Source organism: Pteropus vampyrus, unplaced genomic scaffold, assembly GCF_000151845.1.
Source record: "Pteropus vampyrus isolate Shadow unplaced genomic scaffold, Pvam_2.0 Scaffold15, whole genome shotgun sequence".
Taxonomy (NCBI): Eukaryota; Metazoa; Chordata; class Mammalia; order Chiroptera; family Pteropodidae; genus Pteropus; species Pteropus vampyrus.
Window position 1 is genome coordinate 707836 of NW_011888796.1, and position 19783 is coordinate 727618.

Here is a 19783-nt window from a genome sequence, read left to right on the forward strand (position 1 = left end):
TCTCTCCAAGGCACGGGGCGCTCAGCATTTCCGCAGGACAGGTTAGGCTCCCGGAGCTTTATCACCACATCCAGGCTCCTGGAAGGTCCCACCTAGGTCCCATGGGCACAATGCTCTCCCAGTCTTTTTACTCTCACGTCGTGTTGAGCCCTGCTGGGACCTCACCTCCTCAGCGAAGCTTTCCTTGATTGTCTCAGGCTGAGCTGTTCTCACAATTACAGTCTAGACAATTCCTAGAATAGTGAGCCAAACGCGGCCTGAGGTAGTTCTGTTGCTGGTGCGAACTGTTGTTTTATTAATTGTTGTCCACTTTTGTACACGTTTGGGTTGAGTCTTCCCCACTAGGCCACCTGCGGCCCCACGTAACCTGGGTGTCGCTCCTCTCGTCACATCTGCTTGAAGGTCAGACTCGCTGCTTCCTTCATCACCTCCCAGACACATACCCGCCTCCAAAACATTGATGGGTGATGTCAATTTTACTAAAGTTTTTTTTTTTTTTTTGGTGTTGGGGGGTAGTAGTTGTGGTTGTGAATTTTGTCATACGCCACATGTAAAGCTTATCAGCCGTCCATCAGCCCTCTCTTCTCTCCCTCCGGAAGAGCCTTTTCTTTCTCTCCTTACCCCACACTCTGCACGGACCCTCAAAATCCTTTTATCTGCACCTTGGAATCTAGTTCTGCCGCTCATTCACACCCCGTCTCAGGATGACAAAGGTCTGGGAGGAGGAGAAAGATTAGGGGAGACCATCCATGGTTTCTCTGTGGGGGCCTCACTTTATCCTTTTTATAGACTTCTTATGCACTGAAATACACTACACATTTTTATAACAATTTTATTAGATACAATTGATGCACCATAAAATTTATGATTTTAAAGTGTACAACTCAGTGGCTTTTAGTATGGTCACAAGGTTGTACAACCACTGCCACTACCTAATTCCAGAACATTCTCATCACCCAGCAAGAAACCCTGAACCCATTAGCTCTTGCTCCCTTTACCCTCTCCCTCCAGCCCCTGACAACCACTGATCTACTTTTTATTTCTATAGGTTTATTCTAGACATTTCATATACATGGAATCATACAATATGTGGTCTTTAGTGACTGGCTTCTTTCACTTAACATAATGTTTTCAAGGTTCATCCATGTCGTAACGTGTAATGGTACTTCATTGCTTTTTATCGCTGAATAATACCCTATTGGACAGATAAATCACATGTTGTTACCGATGAATCAGTTGATGGACATTTGGATCGTTTCCATGTTTTGGCTGTTCTGAATAATACTGCTCAGAAGTCTTGTGTATAAGTTTTTGTGTGGAGTATGCTTCATTTCTCTCGGGTACATACCTAGCTGTAGAATTGCTGGGTCATACGATAACTCTGTGTTCAGACTTTTGAGGAACTGCCAGACTGGTTTCCAAAGGGATGCACCACCTGACATTCCTGCCAGCAATATATGAAGGCTCCTATCTATCCTCATCTTCACCAGCACTTGCTACTGTCTGCCCTTTGATTACAGCCATCCTAGTAGTACCCAGTGATATCTCACTGTAGTTTTCCCCCCTTGCATTTCCCTAAGGACTTAGTAATGTTGAGCATCTTTCCATGTGTTGTTAGCCACTTGTGTATTTTCCTTAAAGAAATGTCCATTCAAACCCTTTGCCCGTTTTTAAGTTGGGGCATTTGTCTTTTTGTAAATGAGTTGTAATCACCTCATCCTTCCCTCCATCTGTCCAAATCCTCCCCATTCTAGAGAACAGCAGGCACATGGTGGCCCCCACCTCCTTGAGAACACCATCCCCTCTTCCCTCCCTCTCGGGCTTCCCAGACTAACCCAAAGACCCTCCCACCCCAGCACAGCACCCTGCCTGCCCCAAGGGGAAAACAGCAGTGCCCATTTGTAGTTGGAGCTTCATAGCTCACCCAGGCTTTTATCCAATTCAATTCTCACAACACCTCAGTTGGACAAGTATTATAATTATGCCAGTTTTCAGGTGAGAAAGCTCGATAATGTAAAGTCGCTCAGGAGACAGCAGATCATTTAGGCTCCTACTTTGCCCACCCAACTTCAAAGTCGGTTCCTATGCCCTCATGCCAAGACATGGCAAGCACGTTCTGAGGGACAGAGCTCCCCCGGGGACATACAGACCCACCTCCTTAACCCGCTGCAGCATGGGCTGCAGCCACTCGGTGTTCACTTCGCAGTGGCTGTCCAGGAAGGTCAGGATGGCAGCTGAGGCCACATCAGCCCCGCGAACCCGGGACCGGATCAGCCCTGCAATGGGAGTGGACGGGGGTTGGTGCTGAGCCAATTTGCTTCCCAGCCATTCCCCCAAAGTCTCAGGGCCCTCTGCCCCTTCGGGGACTGAGGTTTCCTCTGAGTTACTGTGACTGAACTTTACTTTGTATTTGTTTATTTCCTATCTCTCTCTCTTTTTTTCTCTCTCATCCATCCATCAACTGTTATCACTCCAAGGTCATTCTCTGATGCCCTCCGTGTGCCAGACACTGTTCTGGGCTCTGCAGACACACTGGTGAACAGTCAGAGTTTAGTTAATGGAAATTGCAATAAAGTGTGGTTTGGTACCAAAGGAGAACCAGAAACCACAACTCTTTCCCCATTCTCTGGGAACCGCAGGGTGATTTCCTCCAGCTGCACCATCACGTGAGACACAGAATCTTCTGGACTAGGATAGGCTGGAGTTAGTATGCCAGCTCCTACACTCACCTTAAGCACATTATTTAACCTCTCTGAGACTCAGTTTTCTTACCTAGGAGATTCAGAGAGAGAACAACCTTGCCTGTTGTGGGGAGTGCCTGGTGCCCAGGAGACCTACATGCGCTAGATTCTGCTCTGCTTCCAGTCCTGTACCCCACAGTCTCACTGATGGCTCACTGACCACCAAAGAATGGCCTTGGTTTTGCCAGCTCTATGGTCTGGGCTGGGGAATGACCTGGTCAGGAAAAAGGAGGTCCAGCTGGTCTTGCCTCTTACAGAGCAGCCACTACTGTCCTGTGAGTTGTGGGGATGGAAGGGCCTCACTCTAAGAGCTCAGAATAAAAGCGGCTTCTTGGAGAGATTTTCCTGGCCACACCTCTGCCCAGCATTCTGCCTCTATCCATTTGATTATCCATCCATCTGTGCAAAAGTCCATCTGTCCCATCTTTTTGCTCAATAGGTAGCTATAAAGCACCTAATTTAAACCTTCTTACTTTAATTGCATACATTTACATCCACATTAGGGAGTAGTATATTCAAAGAACTATAGGCACCTATAACCCGGTAGAGTAAGTCTTCACTTAACATCGTAGATAGTTTCTGTAACTTTAAGTGAACCGACATATAACAAAAATAACAAAACAAGTTTTACCACAGGCTAACTGATAAAAGCAAGAGTTAAGTTCCTACAGTATCTCATCAATGTTACAACGAAACTATGTTATTAGAGAACCTGTCCTACTTGGGAGATTTCTCTCTGGCCTCTTCCATTCCAGTATGAAAGTCTCCTTGGTCTGACTGGTCTTTATTAAATATGCCTGTCACATTCCCCGCTCTTCTCTCTCTCTCTCTCTCTCTCTCTCTCTCTCTCTCTCAAAGCTTCAGTGGCTCCCTACTATTTGCCTTATCAAGTCAGAATGCCTTTCTCTGGCTTCAGAGGTCCTCTCTCATCTACCCTCACTCCATTCATTCCCCCTGCTGACCAGGCCCAGATTATCCCTGAAAGGGAGAGTAAGTAGAGGGAGGTGAAGAGCTGGGCTTTGGGGTGACCCTCCACACTAGGGTTAGAATCCTAGCTCCTCTATTCGTCCCCCTGGGGAAATTACTGAACCTCCTTAAACCCCGGTTTCCTTATCTGGGGAAAATGGGCTGTTATGAGTACTGAATGTGAGAATGCAGACAAAGTCAATCCCTGCTACAGGGTGAGCACCTAGGAGAAGGGCTATTAGTATTCCATGTGTACCCGTGCTTGACCTGAGCCTCTGCCTGCAGAATCCACGAGCCTGGAATGCTCTCTCTCATTCCCCTGTCTCACAAACCCCCTCATCCATTCAAGGCCCACTCCCTGGTCACTCCCCTCTCTTTTGGTGCCCTCGCCTCCGATCTCCATTCAACCATGTAATTATAACCAGCCTGTTCTGATGGATTCCGATAAGCTCTACAAGGGCAGGGACTGCATTTTATATTTCTGTTATGCACCCCAGAGAGCCAAACACAATCCTATGCCATAGTTGATGCCCAAAACACCTCTCAGTTGGAAGTGAGGTTACATCTACTTTATACTGCCCTTTGATTTCTCAAAGCATTTCCATACATCCTATCTCATTTAATCCTTACAGTACCTGTACAAGGAAGAAAGGGTACTATTAGTATCCCCATTTCTCAGAAGAGACAACCAAGGTAGTCAGAAGTGGAGCAACTTGCCTGCAGTCACGCTGGGATAGGAACCGACCTGGGAGAGCAGGAAGGTCTTTCCACAGACCTTGGTCCTGGCCACCAGGAATGCAGTAAGACCATGCTGGCCTGGGATGACACGGCACCAAAAGGAAGCGGGGAGGTGCGGATGTCTAGACCAAAGTGGGTCTGCGGTGGCACCTAGGGTCCAAGAACTTACCTTCGCGTCGGTCATTGCGCAGGCACTTGACCTTGGGGATCCTGGTCAGGAGCAGACAGTCTTCGGCTGAGGGTGAGGAAAAGGACGCTCATTCAGATATGGGCATCAGGCCACAAGTGGTTTGGCCTCCACTGGAACTGCCCAAGAGCTGTCCCATACCACGCCCAGAGGAAGGGCTGGGGCTGGGGAGGCATGGAGCAGCATGGCCATCTCTAGTGGCCAAGGGATTGCCCTGCCCCCCACTCCCAGGTGGGAGTAAGGGGTGCGTGTACATATGGCATTACCACCAGGGGGCGCCAGAGAGCACCAGCACCATCACCTATGGAGCTAGAAGAATGGACAAATCTGCTCATGGCAGCTATAATAAGGAAGCTTGTAATAATTATGTTATTTTAAATACTTAAAAATTTCCTCTCACCAGCGTCCCATCAAAGCAATACCACTCTTTCCCCTCCTTTAGCATCAGAGAGGGCACCTAGAAAAGACTGAAGATCCCAATGAGGGGCAAAGGTCAGCCAGTGATGGCCAGGACAACTTCAGAGTGCTTGCCTCAGCATTTTGGGGAAACGAGGGGGTTTGGTGGGGTGCAAACAAAGAAGGCGGATACTTACGATCTGAACTGAAGTCATCCACTAAAATAATCTCCTGGATCAGGTTGGGAGGAGTTCGGTTCAGAACACTGGAGCAGTAATGGGGACAGAGGAGCCCAGATTTAGGGGCCACCTTCCATTTACCTCTCCCTGCCATGGGGATCCCCACCACCCAGCTCGGGGGCTAGCCACCGCCAGCTGCTTGCAAACCTTCTGTGCCCTGATCAGTGGCCGAGAAGCAGTATCTTCCTCAGGCTCTTCTGAGGACCCGGCAACCCTGCTGCCTGGACCCTCAGGCACTTGAGACCCACCCCAGAAGGAAAGACGGGCACTGCCCCAGTCTAGTTGTCAAGGCAGGACCAATAGCTGCTCTGGCTGCCTACCCAGGGGCCACCCCCAAATGAACCTGGAGCTGCCTGCCTAGAAGACTAATGAGGCTCCTTCTGGCCTCTGGGTCAGGAGGGATGTTCTCAGGAAACCCCCAACTCTTTCCCTCCCACTGTCCCTCCTCTTCCTCACTCCCTCAGAAAGGAAACCCAAGCTCCTTTAATCCCTGGAATACCCCTGGGCACTCCTTTCTGAACCCTGTCCTCATCCAGGTTCATTAAAGAAATAGGGCGAGTAGGAGTTGAACGTGAACACAGGGCCACGCTTAGGAAAACAGAAGGGGTACCTCTCTCATAATCACTGATGGGCCCCTACTGGCCTGGCACCCATCCACCTGCGGCCCCATGTCCATCCCTGCCTCTCTGGGTTCCTGACCTCCGCATTTCTGACCTCATCCTGGGGACTTGACCTTTCGTTGGACTGTGCATCTCACTAACAATTGGACTTCTGGGGTCTCCCTGACCCTAATTCACCAGCTTCTCGGAAGGCAAGACTTCCCCTCCCAGTGCCCACTGGTCTTCACACCATCTGGCCACAGCACCCTCCAGGTGTCCTCCCTTGCCAGGGGCTCAGCAGACCACCCCCAGGCCACAGGAAGCAGCACCATGGTGATGAGGGTCCCGAGGTAGGGCTCACCTCTTCACAGTGCGCAGGAGGGTAGAGCGGGCTTCGTTGTGGAAAGTAATGACGACGCTGGTGGCCGGCAGGTCCACAGAGTAGGACACAGACGGGCAACTAAGAAGGGAGCAGAGAGGTCAGAAGGCAGCTGTAGGAGTGTCCTCGGGGCAGAGCTGAGGCTTCTTTGTCCAGCCTGCTGCCCACTAGAATACCTCTGTGGGGCAGAGAAGGCAAGCCTGAAGCCAGGATGTGGGCGCTGCCCCTCCACACCCAGGCTCCACCCTGCTCAGGCCACCGGGAGTCCTCAGAGGGATGCCACAGGTTGGGGGACCTTCCCATGCCAGGGGGGCTCTTCACCAAAGACCTAGAGCACTGGGAGCCCACAGTCCCCAAAGTGTTTAGGAGGGCTCTGACTATGTGCAGGCAGCACCGGGCCCAGGACCCAGTCATGGTCCAGCAGACAGAACTCCCTGCCCAACAAAGCAGCCAAGAGACAGAATGGGGTGGGGGGAGGGAAATAGCTTCTCTTTTGTCTCTGACGCCCTGTAGCTTCTTATTTTGCCTCTCTGGGCTCATGACATTTGGTAGGAACTGGAAAGGAGTCGCCCCCATCCTGCTGTCCCGTGAATTCCTCCCTCTCACTGCCCAACACTAACAGCCGGTTGGTGACACCAGGCAGGGGAGCAGCCTCTCCGGGACTCCTGGAGGAAGCTGAAACCTCCGAGAAGACACCAAAGGCAGTTCCCACCAGCCCACTCCCTCGCAGCAGCTCTGTGCTTGCCATCTCCAGACATCACATTTTTGGCCCGCTGGCTCCCCTTCCTTGGGAAAGGGAATGAAAACAATCCATTCCCGCCAGCCTCCTTCCCTGCCTTTCTGCGAAGGCGCTCGTTCACACTCCTGGGGCCGGCGGGAAGGCAGCCGCGGCGCTGGTTTTCATGGCATCTTCTTTGTTACAGTTGCTATTCCGGCAGTGACTATTTTTTTCATTATAGCATTCATTCCACTGACAGCAGCTCACAGCTGAATTCCCAGGCCCATTTCCTGCCCTGCAGAGCAGATCGGGTTAGACAGACAGGAGGTCCACCAGCCTGGGACCCCCATGGGAGAAATTCTGAGAGGCTTCAAAATAATAAATACTCTTTGAGAGGGGATGGGAGGGAGTAGGGGAGGCAAGGGAAGTCACCTCTGTCCCTGGAGAAGCTAGGCTTCCTAAGTGCTCACCCTCCCAAAGGCATGCTGACTTGGGGGTACCTAATAAGATGCAGAGTGCTGAGAGAAGCAGCGACCTCTTGGGTGCCCAGCGCCCCAGCATATACCTCTGGGAACCCCAGGTCTCTATCCTTGAACCCCAACCACTTAGTGCCAGGAAAAGGGGAATCTGGATTTCAATGTCCATTCTCCACCTGAGGTGGCCAAGATACCCACACCCCAACTGGAGGGTAGGCTTGACCTCCTCCCACCCACCCCTTCCGACTCTCTCCACCCTGCATTTCTCTGAGATTCATATCAGTGATGATGGGGATTTATCCAGCAGTTCCTAGGAACCAAGGGCCTATGAAGAGGTTCATCTCATGCCTGTGTTTCGAATTTGGGGTTGTGAAGCTGGTAGGTCTGTCTTCGCTCCCCTTGAGGGGCGCCCCCTAGACTGAGGGTTGGACCAGGAACTAGCCTACAGTCCAGTGGACACTGCAGCCTGGAAGGCCAAGGGCAAGAGTGTGGTTCACCCTAGAATACCTGGCTCCACCATGGGAGGTCCTGCCCACCAAAGCCAGAACCTCCCTTGCTCCCCCTTCGCACACGTGTGCGTGCACGTGCACACATACAGACACACAGACACACAGACACACACACACTCCTGATCCACCTTGCGTTTCTGAGAAGGCCAGGCAACAGCACTGGGCCTCCCCAACCCATCACTGCCTTGGAGATGAAGCCTCGTTTTAATATACGTGTAACCGCAAGAGGGACTTCAGCTTTAAGCTCCTCAGTGAACACCTGAGGAGGCTGAGTTGGGTGGGTGGGAGGGAGGGCAGAGGTGATCCAGGCCAGACTCTCAGTTCACAGATTTGGGTCAGCAGAACCTCCAGGCCTTGGACCTAGTTTGGCCATGGTCAGGGCTGCCCACGAAAGGTCTTCAAGTGGAGTTGTATAGATATAACCTGGAAGGCCCCAACGTGCAGGCAGACACGAGGGGAGACTGCCCCATGACTGAAAGGGAAAGAATTCCTGGGGCCTGAATTAGCTGTTAGACCTGGGTGGGAGCCTTCTGAGCAGCAGGATTATTACCCAATTTGGTAGCACGAGTGGTTTCTGGAGGCTGACAGTGCTGTGGTTAAGGATAGTCTGGAGCTCCCCGAACTCCACGTGGACTTCAGGCACACCTCCATGAGTGACAAGGAAGGTGCTAAAATCAGGCCCCCTTCTGCACTCTGAGCTCACATACACCTTTTGGGCTGCGGAGTAGCTGCTTCAGAAGGAAACGCAACCTTGACCCCAGTCATTCTCGCCTACCCTCAAACTAGGACCAGCCTGGCACTGGATACACAGCTGGGTCCAACAGAGCCCATGCAGGGACATGGATAGGTCAGCTCCAGCAATCCCTTGCTGCCCTGTTAGCTGTCTGCACAGAGTGTAGAGGAGGTCCCCAAAGCACCCTGTGTTGCTAAGGAAACTTCCCTGGAGAGGACACCGAGGAGAGCTGTAAAGGTGGGGAGGAGCGAGGGGCACGGTTCAGGCAGAGGGAACAGCATGTGGGAAGATGAGGAGCGAGACAGGAAAAGTTCAGGATTGGGGGAGCATTCAACACCAGGTGAAAAGGAGCAGAGGTCCAAGGGGAGAGGGGGTGCCCCTCACTCTTCAGACGAAGGAGCTCAGACTGTTCTTGTAGGTCAGGGCAGGAAGAGATGAGACGAGGTGGTGACTTGTATAATCTAGACAGGACACAACAAGGGCCTGAACCAAGGGGGGTTGATGACCTGCCCAAGGTCGGTCACTCACAATGAGAATTGTAGGAGCTGGAATTAGCGTGGAAGGTGTCCTTGATCCTTGATTTATAGCCTCCTGTACCTATCACCCTGGGAGAACTAAGAGCAAGGCCGGGAAGCCTTCCCGGGAGTTTCGAGGAAGAGGTAGCAACGGGGCAGGAAGAAAGGAAGGAAAGAGGTGGCAATGGGCAGTGCACAGCACTGTGCTGTTTTCACGGTGTAGGCAGAGCGGGTGGTCCCTCTTCACCTCAGGCTCCATAGCAGGGCATCTGGAACACCTGGCTTGCCTAGCCCCTTGGACCTCCTGTGGTCCCCTGGCAGGTCACTCTCACTGGCACTTCAGACTGAGGTGCTGAGGGGCCTCCCAGCTGGGAAGTTCTCCTTGGCCTTCTCAGGCCCTTGGCAGGGCAATGAAGTAAAGAGGCGTCAGGAGAACAGCTGAGGATGAGGACTTGAATGTCCCAATAACTAGACGGAGACTGAGGAAATCTTCCTCGTTTCTTAAATCCTGAAAGGAAACAGGCTACCTGGGGTTGGCCCTTTCTTTCTCCATCAGCACAAAAGAGGCCACACCTGTAATGGCGGGTGTCCCGGATGGGCCGGTCAGAGCTCAGTTTGTCACTCTCCAGCTGGTTGAAGGCGTGCTGTCTGTAGGGGTCCTCTCCCGCCTTCAGCTGCTTGGCCGCCAGGTACGCCTTCTCATCAAAGCCCCTCGAGGGTGTTCCTGTCACCTGAGACAAAGGTCAGCATCAGTGGGGCCACAGGCAAGAGGATGAAGTAGCCACTAATTAGTAAGCACTAATTACCAGGTGGGAGCCACCTGTAAGACCTCATTTGTACCTGACCCCAACTCCATGTGCAAGAGGTCATTATCTCCCCTGTTGTACAGATGAGGAAACTGAGGCTCAAGAAGTTAAGAACAGTACCTGTGTGTGAGGAGGGGGAAGGGGTATGTGAGGACTCTCCATACTTTCTGCTCAAAAAACTGCTCTAAAATATATAAAGTCTATTTTTCAAAAAGCTCAAGGGGAGACTTAGTAAGTCACAGGTTCTGGATTCAAACTCATCGTTTTAACTTTGAAACGCATACTCTTAATCATTGTTGTGCTGGATATAGAGAGGACAACTCTGGAGCGTATCAGACCCCCAAAATGAGGTATCCTGAGGGGATCACCAACAAGGCTGGAGGTTGCCGATCGACCAGCAGATCAACAGTCTCCTAGGGGTGAACTTGGGCCTGACGATGGGCTAGGCACGATGAGTTAAACACCAAGGGCTTAGACAAGTTGCTACACAGAGAACTACCTGTGAGGATAAGCAGGCCCTCACAGGCTATTGCCAGGGCTGCTAGAAGTCAAGTGCACAGAAAATGATACCTCTTCTCAGAGACTTGCGTGTGCTGCTGAAATAGCCTCATGTCAGATCTACTTGGTCCTCCCGTGCTAAGTGCTGGGGAGTGATGAATAACAGATGCCGTGGCCCAGCGTCCCCTCTCTTAGCCACGCCCTGCTCTGTGCTCCCAAAGTCCCCCCATGAAAGACGCTGGGGAAGGACACATCTGAGATGAATGGATAGATGCCGACACCTCAGTATTTGAACCAAACTGCTGGCTGAATGTTCCCCAGAGAGCCTTGAAATATCATCAACTGAGGGCCTCCTGACTCCATCCTGACCAGCAGCCTGGGTGGGAGCCATGGGCACACAGAAGCAGTAGGAAGGCAGGTGAGAATTGTCCATGCACAGAACCCCTAAAGGAGGACTCTGTCACAGGCCTAGTCCCCAGAGAGATGATACCAGGAAGGCAGCTGGGCCTGCAGGAAAGGAAACCAATGTGTTAGGTGATGCCAGGGACATCCACCAACAGCCAAGGGCCTCCATGTCCCCCTGAGAGCCCAGCTCCCAATCTCGCCAGACAGGAATGCAGAAGGCTCCAGGAAGCACTGACTCCCTTAAAGGAGGCCACTCGGTAGTGTTCCCGCTTCCGGTTGCACATCCTGTCCTAGGACCAGTCCCTGATCTCCCTGAGATAAGGACCAGTGAGGGAGATTTCATTGAGTCCACTACTATAGACAGATACTTAGGGTGTCTGTGCTCAGGGTGGTGACAATAGCTGCAGCCGCCACACTGTGACATTCTGAGTTAGTGCCATGCAAAGGACTGGACAGATGTAGCAGAGCCCCCATAGTCTCGAAATCCATTTTAGGAAAGACAGACAGAGGGAAAGAAGGAAGGAGGGAAAGGAGAGAGAGAATGTTCTGACTTGAACCCTGCATTACTAGAAGGACCCAAGCTGTCCAACTTTGAAAGTGAGAATGAGGGAGATCCTTTATGTCCTTCCCATCCGGGAAAAGAATGTGTTAACTTGACCCCTCTTCCTCCCAGATCAGGGTCAGGGAGATGGAAAGCTGTCCCCAGCTGACGGCGGAGGAGCTAAAACAAAAGAAAAACTGCAGAAGCTCCCAAAGGGAGAGTATGCCACGAACTATCCTTCAAGTCCACTGTGGGAAGTAACGTTTATTTATTTAGAACTTAAGGCTACTCTTTGGGCTCAGGAAACCTTTGAGCCCTCATCCCACACTCACCTATCGCCCAATAAACATTGACTGAGAGCTTCCCATCTACCAGTCACTGGGGCACTCTTCTGGGAGTTCTAAGAATCACCTGAGCATTCATTCGTTTACAAATGCTTGAATTCACTCATTCATTCATCTACCCATTCATTCGACAAAGCTTCACTGAATATCTCCCATGTGCCAGGAAGTGGAAGGAATGCTTCTGAGACTGTCCCCCCAACCCCAGTCTGCAGCCTTCCCGCACCTCGTTCAAAGCTTCCTCAAGGCCATAGGGAATGTTGCAGAAGAGCATCTGCTCAGGCCAAGGCACTTTGGAGAAGTCCCTCTCAGGGCCTCAAAACTGAGCTAGACATCCTTATAGATGCTGTCAGGAAACATCTGCTGCTCCCTCCCACAGGCCCACAGCCTCTGATGGTCCAGCCCTCCTCCAAGGTTAGACCCTTCACCTGTGAAGATGGTGCCATGGAAACACAAGGCCTGCCCCCTCCCAGAGGTCTTAGCTCTGCTTTCACATTGACCCAGCAGTCCCCAGGGTTTGGAGCTGAAAAACTGGTTGGCTTCGAGTCAGCCAAGTGGAGGGGATACTGAGGAAGGGTGGGATGTGACTTCTGTGAGGCTATCGCTTTCTCTCCATCCAGTGCCTTCCTGGCCTCACCCATCACCGCCCAGAGCTCTTCTTCCTTGGAATCTACCCCCAGTTCACACGCCCACCCACAGCTCATTTTCTTCCAGCATTCCAACTCTCCTTTCCCTTCGGCCCTGTTCTTTGATCTGGAGACTTCCAGGCCTTTGAATGTCCCATGGGTACCTCTAACTCAGCACCTCAAAATGAATTCCTCACTGATGCCTAAAGCAGCTGCTTCTCCTTAGTTGCCTGTTGCAGAGATGGGCAGTCCCATCCTCCAGATCCTCCAAACCACAAATCTAAGGGCCATCCCTGATGCTCTCCCCCATGCTCCACAGCCTGGTTCAGATCCCCGCCCTGGGTATCCACAGGTGGTATCCTATGGGCATCCCACTAGTTACTGAAAGTCTATATGTGCAGATACTGTGCAAAAGGCTGTGAAGACAGAAATAAGCAAAAAGCAGTACGGTCTCCAGAAGAGAAATCCAGGAATCTGGCCCCTTTCCTTCTCCATCTCACACAAGGCACAGCCATGGAGGGTCATGAATAACCCCTGCACACCTAACCTTAGAGCACAGGTAGCTGGAGAAGTGGCCATGGAGGCTCACCCCACCTCAACCCCAGCTGGGGCAGGAGTCCGGAGTCAGCGCACACACCACGAACTGGTGACCAGTGAATGACGTTCCCCTTCTCCCCTCTCCTAAAGGGAAAATGCGTTGCTATCTCCTTTTCCCATCACGCTGCTTGCTTGGCATATCAGCATGTGAGGGGTAAATGTGTCCTTTGGCTTTAGGCTGTGGGGCCATGAGGAGCTATATCTGGATCAGCCTGAGAAGTCTGAGATCCTGGGCTTGGAGCCACTTGGAGTCACTGATGGGACCTGCACTGCCCTTTCTGGAGGGGGTGTTCATGGAGCTCTTATATCACATGGCACTGGCAGTTGTGCTTTACTTCTTTCTTTTCCACTAGATGGTGAGCTCCTCATCTTTGAGCTCCAAGCACCTGACACATAGTAGGTATTGAGCGGGCATTTCCTGAATAAAGGAATGAATGAGTGAATGAGTGAATGAATGAATACCTAAATATCGTCTCTGCTCTCAACTTACTTATGATCAATTGAGGAGAAAACAGATAATAAATGGGATCCTCTGACACATCACATGACTTTCAGTGGCTCTTGCCCTCTCTCTCTCTCTTTCTCCTTGAACTAGTTTGAGTTGAATATTCTTCTCTAATGACTAAAAGTTCAGAGATGTCAGTCCGCAGTTCTTTCAATAAATAAAAAACCATTCTCAAAAAGTAAGAAACAAAATAAACAAAAACCAACAAATGAGCCACAATGACATGGTGTAGGTGGCAGCCATCCACTCTAAGATATCAGGCTGGTCTCTGGCATCTGGCCCAGTGATTTGAGCCCAGAGCTGGGTAGGGCATTCCCAGCCTTCCCTAGAAGGCAAGGCTGTGGTCAGGCTTTGGGGCAGGGGGTTCCACCTAGACCATGGTGTAAGAGGCCCTTGATTTGCCATGAGCAGGAACAAGGTTGGGGAGGTGGTGAGTGACAGCCTGATGAACCTCCCACAGCCCTCCAGTCTCCTGCAGAGAGTTCTTGGCTGACATTTAGGCAGCCACCTCCTCCCCGGTCTTTGTTGTCCGTTTGAGAAGTGCCAGATCCAGCACTTCCACGTCTAATAAGGTCAATCACATCTGAAATTGTTTAAGCCGAAATAATGACTTTGCTCTATAAAATGAGAAGAATTATTTCTCATCTTGGAGAGTTTTATTTTCAGTCTATCACGTCGACCAAACTTTGAAACTTGCCTGACTTGTTCCAGTTTTTTTTTTCCAGCTATATTTGCATATTTCTTTTTGACCGCTAAATTTAGAAAACAAACAGCAAAGGGGAAAGTTTAAAATAAGAAAAGAAAATATTTTCCATGTCATATTCATCAAAAACAGTTCAACCCAAATCCCCAAGCCTTGTAAACTTTCTTTTAAAACATACGCTTACCCCTACATTTTAGATTTAAACAACTCCGACTCCTTTTAAATAACTGCTGTCCAATTTCCTTTTACTGCCAGTAAAACAGGTACCTGCTGGGTTTGCCTTTCGCTAAATTTCAATGAAACTGCAAATAAAAAAGCTCTGGTCCTATTTTATGGATGCCTCCTTTTTTTCTGAGTCTGCTTTAAACCCAAAACACCTGGCGAACAAAATGTGATTCCCTACCTCTCCCCTGGGAACGAAATCTCACCTGATGCTATGTCCCAAGTTGAAAGACTGCCATTCATTACGAGAACTGGGAAACTAAGTTCATGATTCACCATCTCTCCGAGCACAAAGTCTCAGGTTCCACCTCTCCCAAATGAAAAGGCGGGTCCCCCAGGGCTTCTTGAGTCGCTGGGTTCTGGGGAAGTAGCCAACCCCACTTGTCCTGCCAGTGCTCCAACTAGCCAACGAAGAGCCAGGAACCTCAGGTTGGGTACAGGGGAAACTCTTAGGGTACCAACCGTTCCTGAGGGGCCTGCCCCAGACATGTACCGGTGTTCCTCTTCACGTTGCCTCAAAGGCAGTTATTATAGGGGTTACCAGCCTGGCTTTTGAAATCTGGCAGCCCTGGGATAGAATGCCGGTGCTTACTGCTCTCTTACCCTTTCTGAGCATGCTTCTTCATCTGGAAAATGGGGATTCTTGGGAGGACTGAAGGAGATAATATAGATAACATGCTTAGCGTAGTATCTGCCACTTAAATTGTAATTATTGATTATTATTAGCTCATCTGCCTTTTTGCCAGTGGCACATTAGAATCATCTGGGAAGATTTTTAAAATCTTGGTGCCAAGGCCTTTCCCAAGACTAATTAAATCAGAAACTGTGCAAGTGGGACACAAGCATCAGGAGTTCTTAAAGCTCTCCAGAAGGTTCCAGTATGTTACCAAGGCTGCCTTAAACAGATGCAAGATGGTGAATGACTGCTAGTTATGGTCTGGTGGAATCACAGGACCAAGAATGAAGACGGCCCTTAGAGACCATGTGCCCTGATCCCCTTCCCAAGGCCCCTCGCCACGAGTCTGGTGTTTTGGCCTCTATATGTACTGACCCAGAGCTTCACCATTAGCAGAGCCAACCGCAACTCAGCTAGAGCTTCCATGGCTGCAATGGAAACCACCACCTTGTACCACTCATGCCCACAGGCCCAGGAGGCTCTGGTTTAATTACTCAGGAGCACAGGGTAGGGGCTGCCTGGGAAGCCAAATTTGGGCTTCCAGTTAGATTCCCCACAACGACCTGACTTTTCCAGGGGCGCTGATGACTGCACAGTTTTATGACACAAGTAGTCTCACCAGAAAAGAAGAGGGGTGCACTGCCCACTCCCTTAGGGATCTGAGCCAAATAGGGTCCTCTATTCAAGGCTGGGACAAGACATCGGGTTCACATTCCAGAGGGTCTGTGCTCAGATCCAGGTGGATTCCAGGTCACAAGCTCCCTGGGTCTCATTTTCTATGTTTTGCCTGGCCCAGAGGCCATCTAGGGATAGAGGGACTCTAAGGGTGGTCTACACTAGAGATACGGTGTGACAGCTCAGTTTCCACCTGCTTATCAGTTTATCTAGCTGGAGTAGAGCATTCCTCAGTCTGCGAAGAGTCCCAGAATCTTGCCTTACCCTCCAAACCACACCTCTGCAGGGTATGAGGAAAGATTGGGTCTCTTCTACAGTAATGAGCTAATGCTCACTGCTCATTGAGGGTCTGCTATGAGCTGGGCATTAGGCTAGGTGCTTACTTCTATCTCCAAGAATTCCTGCCAAATAAGTGCTTGTCATAGTCTCATTTTACAGCGGTGAGAACTGAGGCCCAGAGAGATAAAACAACATGCCTAAGGTCACACAGCTGCTGAGTGTCTGGGCTGGGATTAGAATTGAGGCTGTCTGGCTGTAGAGCCTAAGCACAAAGCTTCCTCTGTGTGCCTTCAGATGACTCTTGAGACCAGATGTGCTTGGCACCCCCCTTCCAACTGTGAGTCCTTCGGCTCCAAAGCAAGCTGGACTCTGGCACCTACAACACGACCAGGTCCTAACGAGTGCAGCCTGGAGGCTGCCTCCCTCCTGGGCTCAGGGTTCAGAGCATCAGTCTGTGGCTCAGATGGGGATTTGCTCAGTGCTGTCATCTCTTGGCCTGACATGGGCATGGGAACACTTGCTTATGGATAGAAAGATTATAGAAAAAATGAAAAGTACAAGAGTGCATTACTCAGACCAAAACAGCACATATCCAAATTTCCCTGGGTCGGCCCAGGCCCTCCTTGGTCTTCCCAGCCAGGAACACCCTCAGGGTCTTGATGATCTTCTGTTGCAGTCACAGCGAAGGGGGGACAAAGCCAATTCCTGTTCTAGCTCTTGTCTGCTTGATGGTACCAATCCCCCAACCATAATTGCCACGCTCTGCAGCTGTGAGAAAGGAAGCCAGCAGGAAGAATTGCTGAGGCAGGGCAACCCCGGAGTGCCCTAGGCCCCAGCAACATCCTCTTGGCTAACGTATGATGCAGGTCACCACTGTTCTGTTCTAGTCATACAAGTGTACTATGTCAATGTTTATAAATTATCATTGCACTTCAGGTGTTTCACTTCAGAACCTACTGAACTTGAACCTATCAGGTATTATCAGAGGCCATCCAGGGATAGAGGGACTCTAAGGGTGGTCCTCACTAGAGATGTGGTGTGACAGCTCAGTTTCCACCTGCTGGAAAAATAAAAATAATAGGCCATGTAATACATAGAACGCATACAGTATGAGTATTTCAAGGGTGGCGACAGCTTTCTGCCCAACCCACTAAGTTAAGATCAGCTGGGGCAGGATCACATTCAACCCATCAGAACTCAGCAAGATCCAGATCATGGGCCAGGCACCTCAGTTTATAACACTTTTCATAACAAAAAGCCAAATTAGAGTAGTAGCCGATGCAGTACATTATTGGCCTTGTGGGTCAAGCTTAGAAGTACATTACCTATGGTTTATGACTAATAATGAAATAGGTTCCACCTACCGATGGAAGAAAGCACAACAGAGGCAGACTTTTAAAATCAAATTAAGCAAAAAGAAAAAGGAGGAGGGGTAGGTGAATTGGGAAAAAGCAGCCTGCCTCCTGTGTGACTTTTTTTTGAGGGCCACCTCTGGGGCAGGTACAACTTGTCCCTTCAAGAGGACCATGCCCCTGGACTGGTACCTCCTGCTGCAGCCTAGCATTTTATCTGGGCACAATATAGAAAGTGGCCATAAAATCTAGAAATGGGGATAAGACTGATACTCGTTAATGGATAGAGCCCTTTTGATCGCTTTTGGGGTCTGCTGAAAATGCAGCTTTATTCAGTGAGAAATCAGAGACACAGATTACCTGATCGGTGTGTCACAGATGCAGGTGCTGGAGTCAGTGGAAATGCGCTGTCAGGCACCACGTTCACTCACTTTTGCATAGCGCACAGAACCATACATTATTAATGAGCAACAGCACAGTGACCGCGTCGTGCAATGTCATGAAATCTAAACAAACCACTTATTATATCTGTTCTTCCATGTTTTCCTTGACGGCTGCCCTGTAATTAAACAGAACCTAAAAAAGGAAGACATAGCTTATTCTTGAAAAAGTCTTAGTGATATAAAGGTATGTCCTCCCTAGCTTAATCTACAAACTCAATGCAATCCTGATGAAATAACAACCATGTTAGTGGGTGGGGGAGGGTTCCACTGGAAGAGTTTAAACAGGAGTGAACAATCAGGGAAAATCTGAGAAAAAAAGTAAAGATAGGGAAATGGGCCTACCAGATATTAAGACATATTAAAGACGGTAGACTTTATATAGCAAGATACTACTACTGTTATATAAGACCAAATAGATCAATAAAAGAAAACAGAGAGGTCAGAAATAGACCTAAGTATAAATAGATGGTTTGCATAAGATATAGCTACACTTCAAATGACGGGATGGGAGAGATATGCTATTCAGTGAATGGTGTTAAGAAAAGTGACTTGACAACGTGGAACGAATAAAGCTGAATTTGTTTCTTAAACTAAAATAAAATTTAGGTGGCTCAAAATTTAAATTTAAAAAAATCTAAAAAATATAAAGTAAAAATTGGTTACTTTTAGTTGTTTTTGTTTTTTGTAATCTTGGACATAAAATCCAAATGTCATTTAAAAAAATCTATATAAAGACTTAAAATTTTTTTAAGGCTAAAAATATCCAAAGTCAAAATAAAAACATCGCAGTGGAAAAAAAATATTAGCCAAATATATGCCAACAATGGACTAACAACTTCTTTAATCTCCAAAGAGCTCTTACAAATCAATAAGGACCAATAATTCAAAAAAAAAAGTAGACATAAAGGACATAAACAAGTAGTTTGTAAAAATATGAAACAAAAAGACCAATAATAAGAAAAAATGTTCAGCCTCATTGATTATTAATAAATACAAATTAAAACAAGCTATTATTTCTTGCTAATTTGTATGGCAAATTCAAGAATAACTATTAGTTCACCCTTATGATCACTGCAGCACTATTTACAATACCTAAGATATAGAAGCAACCTAAGTGCCCATCAATAGATGACTGGATAAAGAAGATGTGATATATACAATGGAACATTATTCAGCCATTAAAAAAAAAGAAATCTTACCATTTGTAACAACATGGATGGACCTAGAGGGTAGTATGTTAAGTGAAATAAATCAGACAAAGACAAATACCATATAATTTCACTTCTATGTGGAATCCAAAGAACAAAATAAACAAAAAAAATGAAACAAATAAACTCTTAGATACAGAAAACAAACTGATGGTTGCCAGATGAGAGAGGGATGGGGGCTGGGTGAAAAAGATAAAGGGATTAAGAAGTACAAATTAGTAGTTACAAAATAGTCACGGGATGTAAAGTACAGCATAGGGAATATAATTAATAATATTGTAATAACTATGTATGGTGCCAAGTGGGTACTAGACTAATCGGGAAGATGACTAACCACTATGCTGCACACCTGAAACTAATATAAAAGAATATTGACTGTCAACTGTAACTGAAAATTTTTAAATAAAATAAAATTTAAAAAGAATAATTATTAGTATAATGCTCAGTATTTTGAAAGTCTGAAGAAATAGGTGCTCTTGAATGTTGGTGGATTATAAATTGGCATCATCAAGGCTGTCTGACAACATCAGCATTTCAGTATATGTGCTGCCAAAGCCAGCACTACATCAGCATTTTAAATACTACTTTTTGACTCAGTAGAAGTTCCATTTTTCAGTAAACATATACCTGATTTTCCTGAGACAGTCCCAGTATACACCTTATAGGATCACCTTACATTTCTAGGCATTAACTCTACAATTAAGCTCACA

General features: G+C 48.6%; 1 protein-coding gene across 1 annotated transcript in view; it reads right to left on the reverse strand.

The window, feature by feature from the left end:
- The window catches only part of GALNT16 (polypeptide N-acetylgalactosaminyltransferase 16), a 72237-nt gene that overhangs the window by 19683 nt on the left and 32771 nt on the right, over window positions 1-19783 (reverse strand). Inside the window, exons 2-6 of the mRNA XM_011383726.2 lie at window positions 9770-9927; window positions 6228-6326; window positions 5226-5293; window positions 4615-4680; window positions 2155-2276 (exon numbers count right to left, since the gene is read on the reverse strand). Of these exons, the coding sequence (XP_011382028.1) occupies window positions 2155-2276; window positions 4615-4680; window positions 5226-5293; window positions 6228-6326; window positions 9770-9927 (513 nt within the window). The remainder of the gene's footprint in view (window positions 1-2154; window positions 2277-4614; window positions 4681-5225; window positions 5294-6227; window positions 6327-9769; window positions 9928-19783) is intronic.